Source organism: Harpia harpyja, chromosome 19 (assembly GCF_026419915.1).
Source record: "Harpia harpyja isolate bHarHar1 chromosome 19, bHarHar1 primary haplotype, whole genome shotgun sequence".
Taxonomy (NCBI): domain Eukaryota; kingdom Metazoa; phylum Chordata; class Aves; order Accipitriformes; family Accipitridae; genus Harpia; species Harpia harpyja.
Window position 1 is genome coordinate 10,634,860 of NC_068958.1, and position 15,921 is coordinate 10,650,780.

General features: G+C 44.1%; 1 protein-coding gene across 10 annotated transcripts in view; it reads right to left on the reverse strand.

Moving 5' to 3' along the window:
• The window catches only part of CACNA1B (calcium voltage-gated channel subunit alpha1 B), a 310,095-nt gene that overhangs the window by 53,878 nt on the left and 240,296 nt on the right, over positions 1 to 15,921 (reverse strand). For all 10 annotated transcript variants that reach the window (XM_052815098.1, XM_052815096.1, XM_052815094.1 and 7 more), the window contains 7 exons: positions 11,289 to 11,385; positions 9,133 to 9,293; positions 7,834 to 7,971; positions 6,731 to 6,932; positions 5,007 to 5,171; positions 4,032 to 4,142; positions 3,792 to 3,875 (listed from right to left, as the gene is read on the reverse strand). In XM_052815098.1, coding sequence (XP_052671058.1) covers positions 3,792 to 3,875; positions 4,032 to 4,142; positions 5,007 to 5,171; positions 6,731 to 6,932; positions 7,834 to 7,971; positions 9,133 to 9,293; positions 11,289 to 11,385 — 958 coding nt within the window. The remainder of the gene's footprint in view (positions 1 to 3,791; positions 3,876 to 4,031; positions 4,143 to 5,006; positions 5,172 to 6,730; positions 6,933 to 7,833; positions 7,972 to 9,132; positions 9,294 to 11,288; positions 11,386 to 15,921) is intronic.

Genomic DNA, 15,921 nt, shown 5'->3' on the forward strand with positions numbered 1-15,921 from the left:
CAGACTGACAGTTGAGTTCACGTTGTGGCTGTCACCTGGGCTTCTCAGCCTGAGAAACCCCTCCGTGTGAACGGGTAGTAACCAGGCTGAACGTACATGGAAGGACTAACAGGGGCTACCACCCAACTACCCCCGCGGCTGCCCATCAGCCAAGGAGAGGCTGAAGCTGAGGAAGGCAGAAGGAGAAGAGGTCATCCTCCGTTGGGGACACAACTCAGAGTGATGATGAGAAAGACCTGCTCTCCTCTTTGGTTATTCTCAGCTCCGTAATGTGGTGCAGAGAGCTGCTGCACCCCTTGTCATGCACAGAGCCAGAAAGTTGAAGTGGGGTTCAGCATTAGCTACAGCATTTTGTGCAGAGTGGATGTTCATCCTGAGCCTTAGTTACTACTCTACCCTACCTGGAAATATAAAGGGTAAAGAGTGGTTGAGCAGAAGCAGTGGGATTAAAGACTCCAGGCTATATGCCTGATCTGTACTCTGCAAATGAGGCACCCACCAGTCCTCGCCTTGGTCCCTGCTGTTTGCAGACAGCATGCTCGCTATCACTGCATCAGGTTTTTCAGCCCTTTTCTACATTTTTTAATTGGTTCTAAATACCAGAAGTATTTAAGTGACTTGGGTGTGACTCCAGTTTAACAAAACAGCAGGTTATATATTACAAAGATGGTTTAAAGTGTAAGTCTTCCAGGATATACATGCATTATGCCACTTTCCAGGCAGCCAAACAGTCCTGGCATTTCCCAGGCAGCTTTGGGACCCCTTGGGTTTCCCCTGATGTGCTGTGGGTCAGAATAACACATGCTGCAACCTATCGCAGAGCCAACAAAACGGGACTGGAGCAGGGTGCCGGATCCTTCTGCTTGTTTTCCACCCCACGTGCCACAGACTGTCCTCAGGACTGGAAGGGGAGGAAGGCTTGTAGTGGCAGTGGAGATCCTGGTACAAGACTACCTCCACCACATGCCAGTGGATGAAGCAGAACGATCTGCTCCATGAAAGGCATCCTGAAAGCTGCCATTACCAATTCTGTTATAAATGTAATCTTTGGGGCACCACTGCAAACTCCCACTCAGGTAATTAAGCAGTAATTCTGAGACCTGTGCATCACTGTCACCTTTAAGCAAACTAAGCTCCTAACGCTTCTTTAGCAAGCTGTGCACGATGCCTTTGAACTCTCAGCCCATCGTCCCTGTCTGAGGCTGAGATGGATGTGAGCGGCTTAAGGAAACGTACACCAGTGGCTACAAAAGCTGTTCAGCGTGGATGAGTGTGCTGCTGCAGATGGACGCGGGCTGGAGAGAGATCAGAGAGGAGCTCTATGAAAGAAGTTTTGAAAAACAAGTCTAACAAGAAGGTGGGGAGGGACCTCTGGGCACACTCTGTCTGCAGGAGAAAGCATGTGGAAAGGAGACATGATGGCTATACAGGAATGCTGCAGAAGAGGAAGATTTAGAGAGCAGAGCTCAAATAGGTCTATGGACTGAGACAGAAGACCAAGAGGTCAGGGGCTGGAGTAGTACTGGGGGACACAGGGCTTTTATATTAAAGACATGTTTGTGAGCAGCTTTGTATTGGACACACTGCCAGAGGAAGCTGTTGAACTACATTAGAAAGCCCTCTCTAAGGTTTGACTTACTGGATCTAGTTAATCATAAACCAAAAACCTCTCCATTACCACCTGGGAGGATAATGGAAAGGTGTATAGGTGCTTGGGAGCTTAACCCTATTGGAGTTTACTGACTGTTTTTAGAGGTAACTCATACTGCTCTTCAAAGGCATCCACAAATTGCTGCTATCTTTGATGCTGGAAACCAGAGAAATTACTGCAGAGTGGAAAGGTGATGCTGTCACTTCCAGCACCCTCGAGGTTATTGCATCAGTGCCTGCCAACTCACACAAGGGTATTTGGGAGCACATTTGCTCTCCAGCCCAAAGACCAGGAGAGGGGTGGGGAACCTCTGCCTACACACTAACTCTCCTACCCTTAATAGTTGGCCAGCAGAGCCAAGGGACAGCTGCTGCTTCCAAAAAGCTGGGGGCATGCATATACAGCCCCAGACATGCTGTGGCTTTGCCTTAAATTCAGTGACATATCACAGCCCAACCTGATCAGTCCATATCCAATTCCCCAGGTGCCAGACAGCCTGCCGAGGCTGGGCCACCCCCGTCAGTGCTGGAGGGAGAGGCAGTGGCCTGTTGACTGAGCAGGGACTGCTACATGCCAAGCAGGGAACAGGCAACACTGATGGCTGCTCTCTGCCTGCAAAATAGCTGTACAAAGAAGGATTTTAATAAGAAGTGTGTAGGCTGGGTGTTGTGAAGGAGACACCTTCCTGAAGGAGAAGATGCAAATCTCAGGGAGACCACAGCCTCCCTTACCACGCCTGAGTTGGCTGTGCTGCTTTCTCCCAGTAAAAGTGGCTGAAGAAAGGGTGGAAAAGAAGCATCAGTCTGTTTGTGGCTGACTTGCAAATGTTTGCACGCATTTTCAAACCAAGGCAAAAGTTTGTCTGAGTCTGGCAAGAAAGCGTGTCCCACAACAGAGGGAGTGGAGGCAAGCATCCAGTGCCTGCCCACGGTGTGATAAATCTCATAAGCACTTAGAGAAATGGTAGTCAGACCTTGTGTTTGATCTGAGTAACTTTACCCTGGCTGTAAGCCGTGCATTGAAAACAAAAGGTTATCGAAAGTCTATGAGATAGGATTCACCAACTGTTAAATGAACACCATTTGTGTGGGGAGTAAAACTTTGGAGTTTTGTGTGCTTTTTTGTTCCAAGGAGGTTAGGTAATAATGTATTTTATTAGAAACGGTAATGTAGTCTTCAACACCAGCTGAATGTCCTGTAAAGAAGTCTGGGGAGCATAGTTCTTAGCACACATACAACACAGATCTATAAGCAAATCCCAGGGACTGAGAAAACAAATTATGGTAGAGTTCAAATTCATCACATACAGATACAGCATCATCAGCTAAAACATGCATTGGGAGAGGAGAGGAGCAATTTGTAAATTGGATAATATCAGGCTGTCAAGGCTTGAGTTAGACATTTGCTGCCCTTATGGAAAAATCCTTTAGAATTTAATGGCAAGTTTGTACACTTCATGTAATCTACAGGACTCATTAGCAGGGAAACAGCAGTCATTGTAAGGATGGCCAACAAATCCTATGGTAAAGTTGTTTGTTGTATCAATTGCCCCACAAAGCTTTTGTGCACATAATGGAAATGCACCATGTTCCCCCAACCCAGACTGTGCAGGCTGATGAGTTTCTGGCTGTTTCTACATTCCCATCACCTCTCCCCTTCTCACTCCTCTCATCGCCTTCACTCTGCCCCGTGACCAAGATTGGGTAGGAGCCCCAAGGGACAGACATGTGTGTGTGCCCTGCAAAGCACCTCACACTATAAAACAGCAGTCTTCAACAGAATTCTTTTGATCTTTTCCCTCTATTAAATTCAACAGGATTTCTCCATTAATAGGCAAAAACGGCTTGGGGTTAGAGCCATTTGCTGAATGAGACAGAGAGAGTGTTTCCCGGCAGAGTCACTAGCACTGTTGTTCTCATCACAGCTTTTTGCATGAAAGTCTTTGGAGCAGACAGCCGTGCTCATCTCCATGGAAAGAGCAGAGCTACTGGAAACAAGCTGCCAGGTCACCCAAGGACATCATCACATGATGAGTCCCAGAGGCTGCTCTAGGGAATAAGGCTGGTAGGGAGAAGGTGCAGTGTCTTGACAGGGTACAGCTTTGTTGGTAAATGAAGCAAATTGAGCAAACTGTACTTACCGCAATCTCTGTTACTAAAATATCAGTAATACTTCCCAACACTGTTACAAAATCAAAGACATTCCAGGCATCTCGGAAATAATTCTGCCAAATGAAAACACAAGGGGGATAGAGGGATCCAGGCGTTATTCTTTTTTTTGCAACACAGGCTTTTTTCGTTTGTTTTTAAATGCACATCATGAAATATAAGCATTTCATGTAGAGAGGAAACAGTTGAAAGTAAACGAGGAAGGCACATACCAGCACACCAAAGGCAATGATCTTCAGCACACATTCCATTGAAAACATGGATGTAAACACAATATTCAGGCATTTCAACATTTCTTCATATGCTTCTGGAGCGTCATAGAACTAAACCAGGATGGAAGAAAGGCTGTTACTGGAAGATCACTTACAGAATAAAACCTTCCCAGCTGACTTGCCTGACTGCAAGACTCCTGCTCATTTTAGTGCCAGATTTTGTGCTCACTTTAAGCAAGACTGGGGGTTACAACACAGTTATTCAGTGCCACTCCAGAAGCACACTGTTGCCTACATGCTATCCTAATGGGACAGCTGGAGATAACCCCAAGACTGGGAGACTGTTGCTGGTGCACATCTCCCTGTAAGCACAACATGGACGAGGAGAGAGGAAGGGCATTTTCAAAACTAGAGGACAAGTGCAGAACTGTGTTTCATTCCAGCAGACCCTAGGAACATGGTGATGCCTTGACTGTGAAAATACTTTAAGCTAGGCAAGGGATAGGAGGGGATATCATCCACAACATCGAGCCACCTGCATCTCTTCCTCCTAAGCACTGTGGATCACGTCCCAGAAGCTTGATGCTGCTGCAAATTTGAGTAATTTCCCTGGCACGGCTGGATTTCGAGCATCCCAAAGAAGTGACCCTGCTCTGCAGCAGGAAGCCGAGCTGGGAGCTCAGGACCCGAGAAGCCCAGTTCCCATCCCACTGGCCATATGCTGAAGGGGCTACGAGCCAAACCAGTGCTGTGCAGGGGAATCCCATTCGCAGTATCTCATCACAACTAAACCACCTTCCTTTGGGGAATAAAGGAATCCCACAAGACATCTAAAAATGACAACAGGCAAATAAGAAGTGGTGGTTGCTCCTGCCTATCCCCCTCCCAGCTCTCAGGTCGAGAGTACAAAGCCTCTCCAGCAAACACTGCATTAGCAAGCCCGAAATTGCAAAGATTCAGTAACAGCCCACTAACCTTCATCATTAGGACAATGGTATTGAGTGCAATCATGACCATGATAAAATACTCAAAGGGAGGGGACACCACAAATTTCCACATCTTGTACTGAAAAGATTGCTTGTTCTGAGGCATGTAGCGGGTCAGTGGCTTGGCACTTATGGCGAAGTCTATGCAGGCCCTCTACAAAACAAAAATGGGATGAAAAGAATACAAAAAAAAGGGCTGGCAGTCTCTATCACTCAGAATATTGTTGGGAGGGTGAGTGGAGCATTTAGTGGAGGATGGTATTTCTAAGTGTTTCTCACACATGGTGCAAGTACTGGCTACCCCTGTAAAATGCAGCACAGGATCCCCAAATTGTGATCACTTTTGGACACTCGCTGAAATATTAAACCCCACAACATGCCTATGGTCCCCTGCAATCCTAGGAGGCAGCCCTCCATCCCAGCCCAGCTCCCAGTAGGTCCCAATCCCTTCCCATGTAGGGAAGGGAGTTATAAATCCACAGGCTCTCTTCAGAAAATACTCTGCCAATTCCTCCTGATAAGTAAGTGCAGAAACTGGAGGATTGGTAAAGATGTTATCTGCATTTAAAAAAAAGTATTGTGAAACTCAGGTAAGTTCTCACACACAGCAAAACCTGTACAGCTAATAACATTTCATAAAATGTGAACTGAACTCAACCAATAAATTATCCAACAAATATTACTGGGTGAACTCTCAAAGACCCCCTTTACTTGGCTATTTCTGTTCACATTATTATAAGTATAAAAGTGCATTAAAAATTGGTTTCTACCCACAAGAAGTTTTGATTCTGGAGCATTTTCTCATCTTGGATTTAGATAAGAATTCAAAGTCTTAATTACTGCAAAAATACTTTCTGCTCATTTGAAAAATAAAGTGGGTAAAGCATCTCTAAATATACTGCTTTATTTTGGACTTTTTGTTCATATAGACAAACAATGCATTAATTAATAATTGATTAAGAACTCATCTCTTTTCATCAAAAATCACCTTCCAGTTTCAAAATAAATGAAAAGAAATGGTTCTTGCACAACAGGTCATTGAGGCTGTGGGACCCCAGACGAAGGATGTTGCAGATGCTAAAAATCTGCATGGGTTCAGAAGGAAGTTGGATACATCCATGGAAGAAAGATACACAGATGCCACGAACTAAAGAAAAACCACGTCCAACTCAGGAGGTTCCTGAGCTGAAAACGATGGAACTTGCTAGGGCGTTAAAGAAAAGCCTCATACCGGCTTGTCCTGGTCTTACACTCTTCCCAAGGCATCTACTTTCCACTGCTGTCAGGAGGACATCATCTCAGCCAGGCATAAAACCAGCCTAGTGAGAGGACCTGTCCTTTAGAGAGCCGTAGCAATTGTAGTTCAGTTTGATTTCTGATGACTGGCCTCTAAAAGGCCAAAGATTTGTCTCCTTTCACACCTACATGCTTGAGCTAATGTGCAAGCCTATCTTTGCTTTGAAGCTGAGGTGTGGTCCACAGGAACGTGTGACAGTGCTTACTAACATGTAGCATTTCGGGGGCTCTCCCTGGTTTTGTTTTTATGCAAAAGCTGAAACACTGTAATTTGTTTGGTCTCTAGACTACACACCCTTGGGTAGCGACTGCTCTAAAGCCCCCCACGGCATGGGAGGGACGAGGAGTGAGCTTCCACCAGTATTGAGGTACTCTGAGCCCCCAGGTGCTAAGTCCAGATTCAGAAGACACGGGTACCTCGTTTTTCTCAAGGCTGCATTCTGACATCACTTTATCTCCTTGCTCTTGGAAGGTGATGATGATTAACGCCACAAAGATGTTCACAAAGAAAAAAGGGAAGACAACAAAATACACCACGTAAAAGATAGACATTTCCATTCGGTAGCCAGGGCTGGGACCCTGTTCCTCGTAGGTAGCATCCACTGAGTGCTTCAGCACACTGCAATCAAGCGCAAAGAGAGAAGAAAAGTCAATGAAATCAGTGTGAAGCACCAATGACACCCTGATAGTCACTCACTGGCCTTCACTCGTGTGGAGGGTTTTCCACATATGCTCAGGTCAAACTCTCTCCCATCTCTATGGCTGGGAAGAAGTTTTCCCTGAGGATATTTTTAGGGAAACCCTTGCTGTTTTCACCATTCTGCAGAATGATGGAGATTTGCTATGTACAGATCCACTTATCCCCCTGGCCAAGGGGAGAGGATACAGTTAGATCTGGCTTCTCTTCTCTGGTCAACAGGGATGAAGTAAGGATGGGAAAAGAAAGGTGTTGATGACCTCCAAGTAGGGGAACACAGTGAGGGACTGGAGAAGGGAGATAGATGCTGTATGTTTTATTCTTTATTTTATGAAATAGCTGAACGTAGAGGACGTGGAAGGCCTGCCATAGAGAAACCCTGACCGTGAATTGTACTCCATGTGTCCCAGCAGAAAAATGTGCCAAAATAAAGTCGTATGCTGAACAGTAAATATAATTTTGGGACTGTCATACCCACCATACTTTCAGCATAGGTCACAATACCTTTTGCCCTCATTTTCTTACATTCCCATTATCAATTTTACACCTGGGAAAGGCGTGCAAGTCCAAAAGACTGGAGCAAGCAAGCTATTAAGTACTGAAAACTGCCTAAGCATCCCTGTGCAAGCTCAGAAGAACAAGGAGTAAAATGAAGAGCCCTGCCTGCTGATTTACCCAATAATAACACAAGGGAAAGTAAAAGCTTAGCTGATAAAAGACTATTCTTATTTCACAGTTCACCTGCCATTTACATGTCCCTCAGAGCTGTGGAAAGCTGCCATTACCTCCGCGATCACTGACCCTGCCAGTCCCGTGTACTCACGTTGGCCACCCTTCGCCTGTGGAGACAGTGAAAAGCGTGAGCAGAGCCCAGAGCACGTTGTCATAGTGGAACTCGTATTTTTTCCATTCCCTCGGCTGCGCCTCCACCTCATTTTTTTCATAATCGAGGTACTGACCCCTAGGAGAAACAGAGATTCAAACCAAATGAGAGAATTAAACCAAATCAGCCATTTCATATGAGTCACTGAGGAGCATCAAAAATCCCCAGTAGCAGAGTCCGACCGTGCTATGTATTAAAGACAAATAAAGAGACATCCCCTAGGTTTGTTAACAGAAGTAGAGGCCATTCTTTGAGCCATTTTGAGCCACAGGAACTGGACCTGAGGTCTAGAAATGAAAGAAACTGTAATCAGGACATTCATCCATTAGGCAAAGCCAGCAATTAACAGCATGCTGGCCCCCAGATTGTCTGACCCCACAGAAAACTGTGCTGCTTGATGGGAAAAAGTCTCTGGCTCCTACTTCAGAATTGGATCTAACTTCTAACTGGGTCCTGCTTTGAGGGGCCGAGGGACCTGGCATCTGGAGAGTTCCCCTCCAACCTACATTTTTCTATAATTACACATTTCTTTCTGTAATATATCTGCTTTATTGCAAGGAAGAACTGCAGTGACAGCCTCCGTGGCTGCAGTGTGCACGTGGTCCCACCAGGGATGTGCCCTGCGTTTGCAAGGTGGCAGGAGAGGGCTAACGTGGGCAGACCTGGACAGTGCTGAGAATGTGGTTTGGGTGCCAAGAAAAAGGGCAAGTGAGGAAGACGCACGTTGTGGTGAGTAAAGCACCTTGACAGTCTGCTGTAAAGGACAAAGCAGGACAGGGTTTTTAAGATATTCAAATACTGACCCCTTTTCTAGCTAATTAGGAGCTCTTTAACTTCCTACTGACTCACTTCTGATTATTTATTCATTATGTTTTCCTAATTCATACAAACCCTAAGAATAAAGGCAGCAGGTAGAAAAAGGAGTCACACCATCTTTTAAAAAACCCTTTACCTTAAAATCATACTTAGCCCTCCCTGGGAAAAGGAGCCTGCTCCCCCATATCATTAAGCATTTGGGTAAGCATTTGCTAGATCAGACCCAAGAATGATGCAGCTCTTAAAACAACAAAAGGGAAAATTCATCTCTAAGGTAAATGTGCTGAAGCATTGCTCTTCCTTAGAGGAGACTCATCAAGCTCAGCAGATACCTGACTTATGCAGCTCTGGGACAGTCAAGGGAGCTGCTGCTGCCAGAGGAAAGTCGGGCTCCCCACCAACAGCCCCTGCCCCCGGCCATACCTGCAGTCCTTCTCCAGCTCCTTTGACTCATCGGTGCAGTAGAAGAATCTGCCTTTGAAGAGCTGCACAGCAATGACGGCAAAAATGAACATGAAGAGCATGTAAACTATGAGGATATTGAGGACGTTCTTCAGGGAATTCACCACGCAGTCAAAGACAGCCTGGGGATGGAGTAGAACAATGTTAAGGGGTTGAAAGAAAAGAAAAATGCATCTAACGTCTTGGCATCTAGCATCTAACTACACTTGGAAGTAATTACCCAACCTACAACCCATGGATGGTTTCATGGATTTGCACACCAAGTGTTGGACCAAGAGTCATGCTCCAGCTGTGAGAGATAATGCCGACTTCCTACATCTCCTGCTTTCTCAATGAGTTTGGCTGTGCCACTAAATTTTCTGGTGCTGTCCGTAAAATTTATAAAGATAATTGCAGCTCATTGAGATAAATAGTAGTCCTCAGTAAATATTTCCATGGCCAATTATGAAATGAAAAACGTACTTGTGTTTAATTTATTCCCAGTGGATAGGTAAAAACTCATCAAATATGTTACTCGTTGACCATTATTTGAACTGTTTGAATAATAAGAAAAATATACCAGACACAAAACAACCAAATGCTTCAAATAATATTTTTCTAATGAACTGTCTATCAAAAGTAAGTGTGACTAATCTAGTCAGCATATGTCAGTTCTGAACTCCCTGCAAAGAACTTCTCAGATATGTTTATTATTTGGTTATTAGTCACTGATTCATTGTTACAAGTAATTTGCAGTTTAATTTTAGTCTAAGTTTGTCATAATAATATAAATTGAACAGTCCTACTGCTGAAGCATGGGGTTTGTACAATACTGTTTCTGTTTCTCTGAATGGAAGTGAATAATTCACAAAATTACACTCATGATGCAACCCAGAAATCCTGAATTAAAACACTGGAAATATCTCTAATCACCCCATTAATCTTGCTGATTGTTGCACACAACATCACATCCAGGAAAAAAATAATTGAAAGAACTTTGAAGACAAACCATATGAATATGACTTCTGCTTCACATAAAGAGTTCTGAATACTTCTTTAGAGGTGGTAAAATTACTCTGTAAAATGGCTTGAAAATAAGGTAGACATTCAATAAAAAGCAAGCATTCAGCGTCCTGCTGTAGGACTGAGCTACTGTTGTCTGTTTTATGACCTAAGAGCTGTACATTTCAAATTTCTAAACAAATAAAGACCATTTTCTACATTGTTCAACATTACTCTTCCTTATCATTTGAGGTAAATTTAGTATGCATAAAAATGCATAAAATCAAAATTATTTAAGCATAAATTATGGGGAAGGACAAAAGCAAGACTATGTAACAGCTGACCCTGATTTTTACATGCCACTATGTGAAAACAGGAATTGTCAGACATAGTTTCACCATTGCAAAAGCACCCATTGCTTCTTTTCCCCGTCTCTCACAGAAAAGAGCCTGCAAGCAGTGATGCCACATGAAGACATTCTACAGTAAGTGTTCAAGAGTTCCCAAAACTCAGAAATTATTAAATTTTGTAACTTCTTCCATTCTCCTGTTTCCAGGGGCTGGCTGTATCTCAAAGCGTTTGTGAAATGGTGTTGAATAAGTAACCACAGGCCATTACATTTATTTTACTTTGTAACTTAGTATTCTAGAGATGAAAGGGTACTGCTATAAAACCCTGCACTATATATTCTTTAATAGAAAAGATGAACAGATTAAAAGTCCTCATACAGCAATGACATTTCTCTTTAGACAGACTGTGGAAAATCTTGCAATATTCATGTTAAGTTCTCTAGGGAAAATCAAACACTCCAAAACCTATTTTCTCTTATATCATTTCTAAAAGCATCACACTTATGAACTGTAATTTATTTGCATTTTTTTCTTCTCTTTTTTTAGAAGTTTGATTTTAATATGGATTCACAATAATTCATAATATTGCATACAACGTTTGCAAAAGAAACAAGTGTTTGACATTTGCTAAACATCTGCACAGCTATTTTTATAAATCTGGCAAAGAGATTAATTGCAACAAAATAAAAGGAACACAAATAACTTGGATTAAGTCTAGTCCACCAACTTCCACTCAGATCAGTTGCAAACCTCCAGAGAAGGAAAGATTTGTGGTTATTCTCTAACCTTTAGTTTTGGCAGCCGTTTAATGGTCTTCAGTGGTCTTAGAACCCGCAGAACTCGCAGGGACTTGATTGTGTTGATGTCCTTGCCTTTGGTTCCTCTGCAAAGGATAAAAGGCACAAGAACAACAGAGGGAATAGTTTGGTCCTGAGGTCACTAACAGGAATATCTATAGGTACCCAGTGTGGTTTTGGTTGCGGAATAATTTGGGGTTTTTTTTACAGGTTTTGGGTGCCATCCTCACCACGGATGCAGACAGGACTAGTGAGGACTGCAGATGAACGCCCACTTGAGACGTGTTAACCACCGCACAGGAGGAAGGCTGTGGGCAGGATATGGTCCTTGCAGCATTCAGCCACACATGCTCTCCAGCCTTCGCTCACTTCCCAGCTACTCACCAAGCATCAGCCAGAAACCGGTGACCTTCCTGCCCCAACTCCCCACCCAGGCAACGGTCCAAGCCAGGGCAGCAGCACACCTCGGCTGCAGCCACCAGGAGAGGAGGCTCAGTACATTCATCCCAGCCCCAGGCAGGAGAAGTGAGAAAGTCACACTTGGCTCTCCTCCCTCCCAGGCACCTGGGTGAGAAAGGAGGATGTTTCTCTGCGTGCTTCTTGCACTTCTCTGGCAGGGACGTTGTGTCTAGACAAGCAGACAGTGACCAGAGGGAACTGGAGCCTTCATGGTGAGGGACAGAGCTCCCCTGGGGACCAGAGCTGCTCCATGCCCACACCCTCATCCTCGAGTCTCTCTTGGAAGACATGCTACCAAACCCATGCGGGAACATGTAATATGACAGCATATTACATGCCTGGAACAGTGCTAGGGCAACTTCCCACTTACACATGCAGGTGCTGTAAGTCACATTTTGGTTTTAGTTTTTGTTAAAACTGAGTGCAAGACTTGAGACCGTTCCTCTTGCTACCATTAAGAGGTTTTTAGGGGAAGGACAGAGTTCCTTTCCTCGTGCACTTCCAAAGACACGGTTACATCTTCTTCCAACCCAACAGCAAAACAATGACATTTCCCTTCATTTCATATGAAGTGAAAAATGGGATGAAAATCTTTAACAGAGTTTTATTCATGACTATAGGTTTGGGTCTGAGACTGTATTGAAGAAACACAGGTGTGAATGAGTAACACATTGAACAGATGCTGATATACCTATTCTATGCTCTTCCAGTTCACTAAACACTTCTCTTCTCCAACAGGAAAACAATAGAAATACAAGTAACGCGAGAGACCCACAAGAGGTATGTGCAGGTAGCGGATTGCAAAGCTTCCCCCACCCTGCTAGCAGCCAGCCCCTATGCACTATGCTAAGGGATAAGCACCAAGAGCAGAGGAAACCACCCAGTTTCGTGGCTGGCTGACCTTGCTCAGCCCTGGAAGGTGTCTTTTTGCAATCTATCCACTTCTAAAAGACTAATAACTCAGTACTAATACTGTACTACTCAATACTAACACTGGACTGGAATCTGCAACCTAGAACATGCATTCCTGTCTCATCTCCGGTCTCTTTCTCCAATTACCAGTCACTGCACTTCTCCTGAAATGCAATAAGCAGTGAGGCACAAGGAATTTTTGGAAGGCCATGGGTTGTATCCCAATGACTTATACATTGAACACAAGTTGCCTTTGCACATGATTTAATAGAAATGGAGGAGAGGGGGAACAGGATGGATGCTTACCTGTCCTCTCCCTATCTCATCTTTCAGGGCTGCTTCAGGGCCATTTTAATCAGCTGCAGATGGATCCTGACTGCTGGCATGGCTGTAAATCCAGGTGACTGAGCTAATACTCATGGAGTTACAGGACTGATTTAATGCCACAAAATAACTATTATATATTTAAAATAAATTATTTTTTATTCGCATTAGAGACTCTTTAATCTGGTTAAGATGAAGCAGACACTGCCAACATAGCTTTTACTGGCTTTCTCTTCAGGTTTTAGCATAACTGAACATCTGGCCCATGTTTGGCTTTGCATTCTTGCTTTCAAATCACCAACTCCTAGCAAGCAACAATCCTGCCACGGTCACTGCAGCCGTCTCCTTGTCACCATGGCCTCCAGCTGAGCCACCCAAACTGGAGCTCACCTACTCCCCAGGCAGCTTTGTCTGATCCTTAGCAATGCCTGGCCGTACAACAATTTGTTCAGCCTCTTGAGGAGGACAGTCAGTGGCAGGAGGGAAGTAGTAGGGGAAATAGGTTACCGGGATGGAGGTACACCTGGCTTGGCCAGCCAGCCTGTCCCCACGGCTGATGGTCACCCAGCACATGCCCATCACCTTGGCTGCCCCTGCTTCTCCCTTGGCCCTCTCCCCTCTGCAAGGCCAAGCAGATCACTCGGGTTGCTCCATGTTGCCCAGCCATTTGGGGTTTAACTAGATGAGGAAGCCAGAGCAGAGAGGGTGAAGAGGTAGGAGCTGAGGAAAGTAGAGGTGAGAGGAGAGTGAAGGTGAGAGGGTTAAGGGACATGTGGTTGGGGCAGTAGGAGGAAAAAAGTGGTGGAATACCTTGGCCCAGAACTATATTCAATTCTCGATCATTTGTGGCCATGTTTCTGGTTTGCAGATTAACACGCACAGCCCAGCTTAGCCGCACAGCCACTGGCAGGTAGCAGCTGAACTAATAAATCTCAACAGCCCTCACCTGGGTTCAAGCAGAACCACAGAATATTTCTGCATGTTGTCTTCCAGTGTTCCTGATTCCAGGAGACCTAACCACCTATTTACTACACTGCCATGCATTTCCACTAAATAACAACTGTACTAATAAGGCCTCCTGGAAGGAAAGTTCAAGACAAGAACAGAGAAACTTCTTGGCTCTGAAGGAGCTAGCTCAGGTCTCACAAGCCTGAAGCAACAACCTCTGTGGACTTAATATTTCTAGGAAGGTTAAACAGACCTACTGGGGACTAGTGAATAGGTGGGGCAGAGCAAATCCTTCCTCCTGGGTCTGAGAGAAGCAGCTGTTTTTCCCTTGCACAGGGAGGTGTGTGGATGACTGCACTGAGAGCTTGGAGGTGAAGGGCAGACAGCTCCAGTCCTACAAAATTCCTTCTGCTTGAATGAAGGACACTAAGAACCATTGATTTTTATTTTTTCCTTTCAGGCACCTAAGCAAACAAAGAGTATGAGCCAATTAAATGTTAATGGGATTTATGATCTAAGTCATATAGAGAATCTTGAAAAATCATACTTATTTCTTGTCACAGTAAGGTTCCTGCTATAGGAGAAAGCTTTTTCAACAGACTGGTACTCCAAACTAGAATGATGTAAATTGCATTTTAATTAAATGGAGCTTCTGCAACTATTTCAGCCTGTCAAATAAAACCTTAAGGGTTGTTTTCGGTGTTTTTAAGAACCCCCTCTGAAATACTGGTTTTTATATCACTAATACAAAGTGAGATGTCCCACAAAATAAAAGGTCCAGATGGAACTAGGATTCAGTCAAAAGGTGTATACAAGCACACATTTGACCAGAGTATTTCTCACAACGAAAATAAATTGCTATGGAAGGACAAGATCTTAGGCGACTGCAGAATAACAACTATAAAATTCAGAAGAAGTACAGAAGAGCAAGCAGGATAAAAACAGACAGTGAACAGAAGCCCAATGACTTAAAAAAAACCCAAAAACCAAACACCACAAAGAAAAAATTGTATTAGGTCAATTCTGGTTGCATTAGGTCAATTCTGGTTGCATTAGGCCAGTTCTGTTTTTCTGGGGGAGTTTGCTGCTCATTTATTTAAAATATTAAAAATATTTTAAAAGAGCTTTGCATGGTCTTTTTTCCTTTAATAAATAAAAGATCCTTTAAAAAATTAATAGTTCTTTATAATGGAAGCTTCTTGTTTCTGTTGCTTCTGCCAGCAGCTCTGATTTCACGTAACATGGGCCTCTTAGAGTCATGTCATCAAATATTCAGAGTAGGGTGGAGTCACTGCCTTCTGCAATTGCCTGAAGTCCCCAAGGCAGAAAGTGAATTCCTCCACCAAAGAGTAAATGAGCTCACGCAACTCTGCCCAAGCACAAAGCCACCCTCTCCCAGGATCTACATGATCTGGCTTCCTAGACAGAAGAAACAAATACCCAATTTCCTGGACCACATCAAAGACCTTTCTTTATGTCCTTTTCATTGCACCTCTGGGTTATCTGCTGTGGAGAATCCCACCTGAGCTCCCGCCCTGCTTGAAACTGTGGTGTGAGACGATGCAGCTCTGCCTCCCCTCCGTCCCCGAAGCAAAGCTGTGCTGTACCGCATCAATGACAAAACTGTCACCTCCTTGCAGATGGTTAAATGCAACTTTTGCTACCTCCTTCTTTACAAATTGCCCCTGCCAACCTCTCAAAAGGTCTCTACACCTTGTTTTCATGTCAAAGACTTTTCACCAATGTCAGAGGCTGACAGCCTGAATCCCAGCTGGGTCGTATTGTCCAGACTGCACAAAATTAGTCCTGAAGCTTCCAGCACCGCTAATGCAGTTTAGAGGTGCAATCCTCTGAATGAGAATAAAACTGCTTCTTTAAAGCTAGTTATTAAGATTTTCGTGAATTGCAACTCACACATTAATGATGTACCTACTAAGTCATCCCCTCAAATCTTTTTGGTACACATATATCTGCTTATC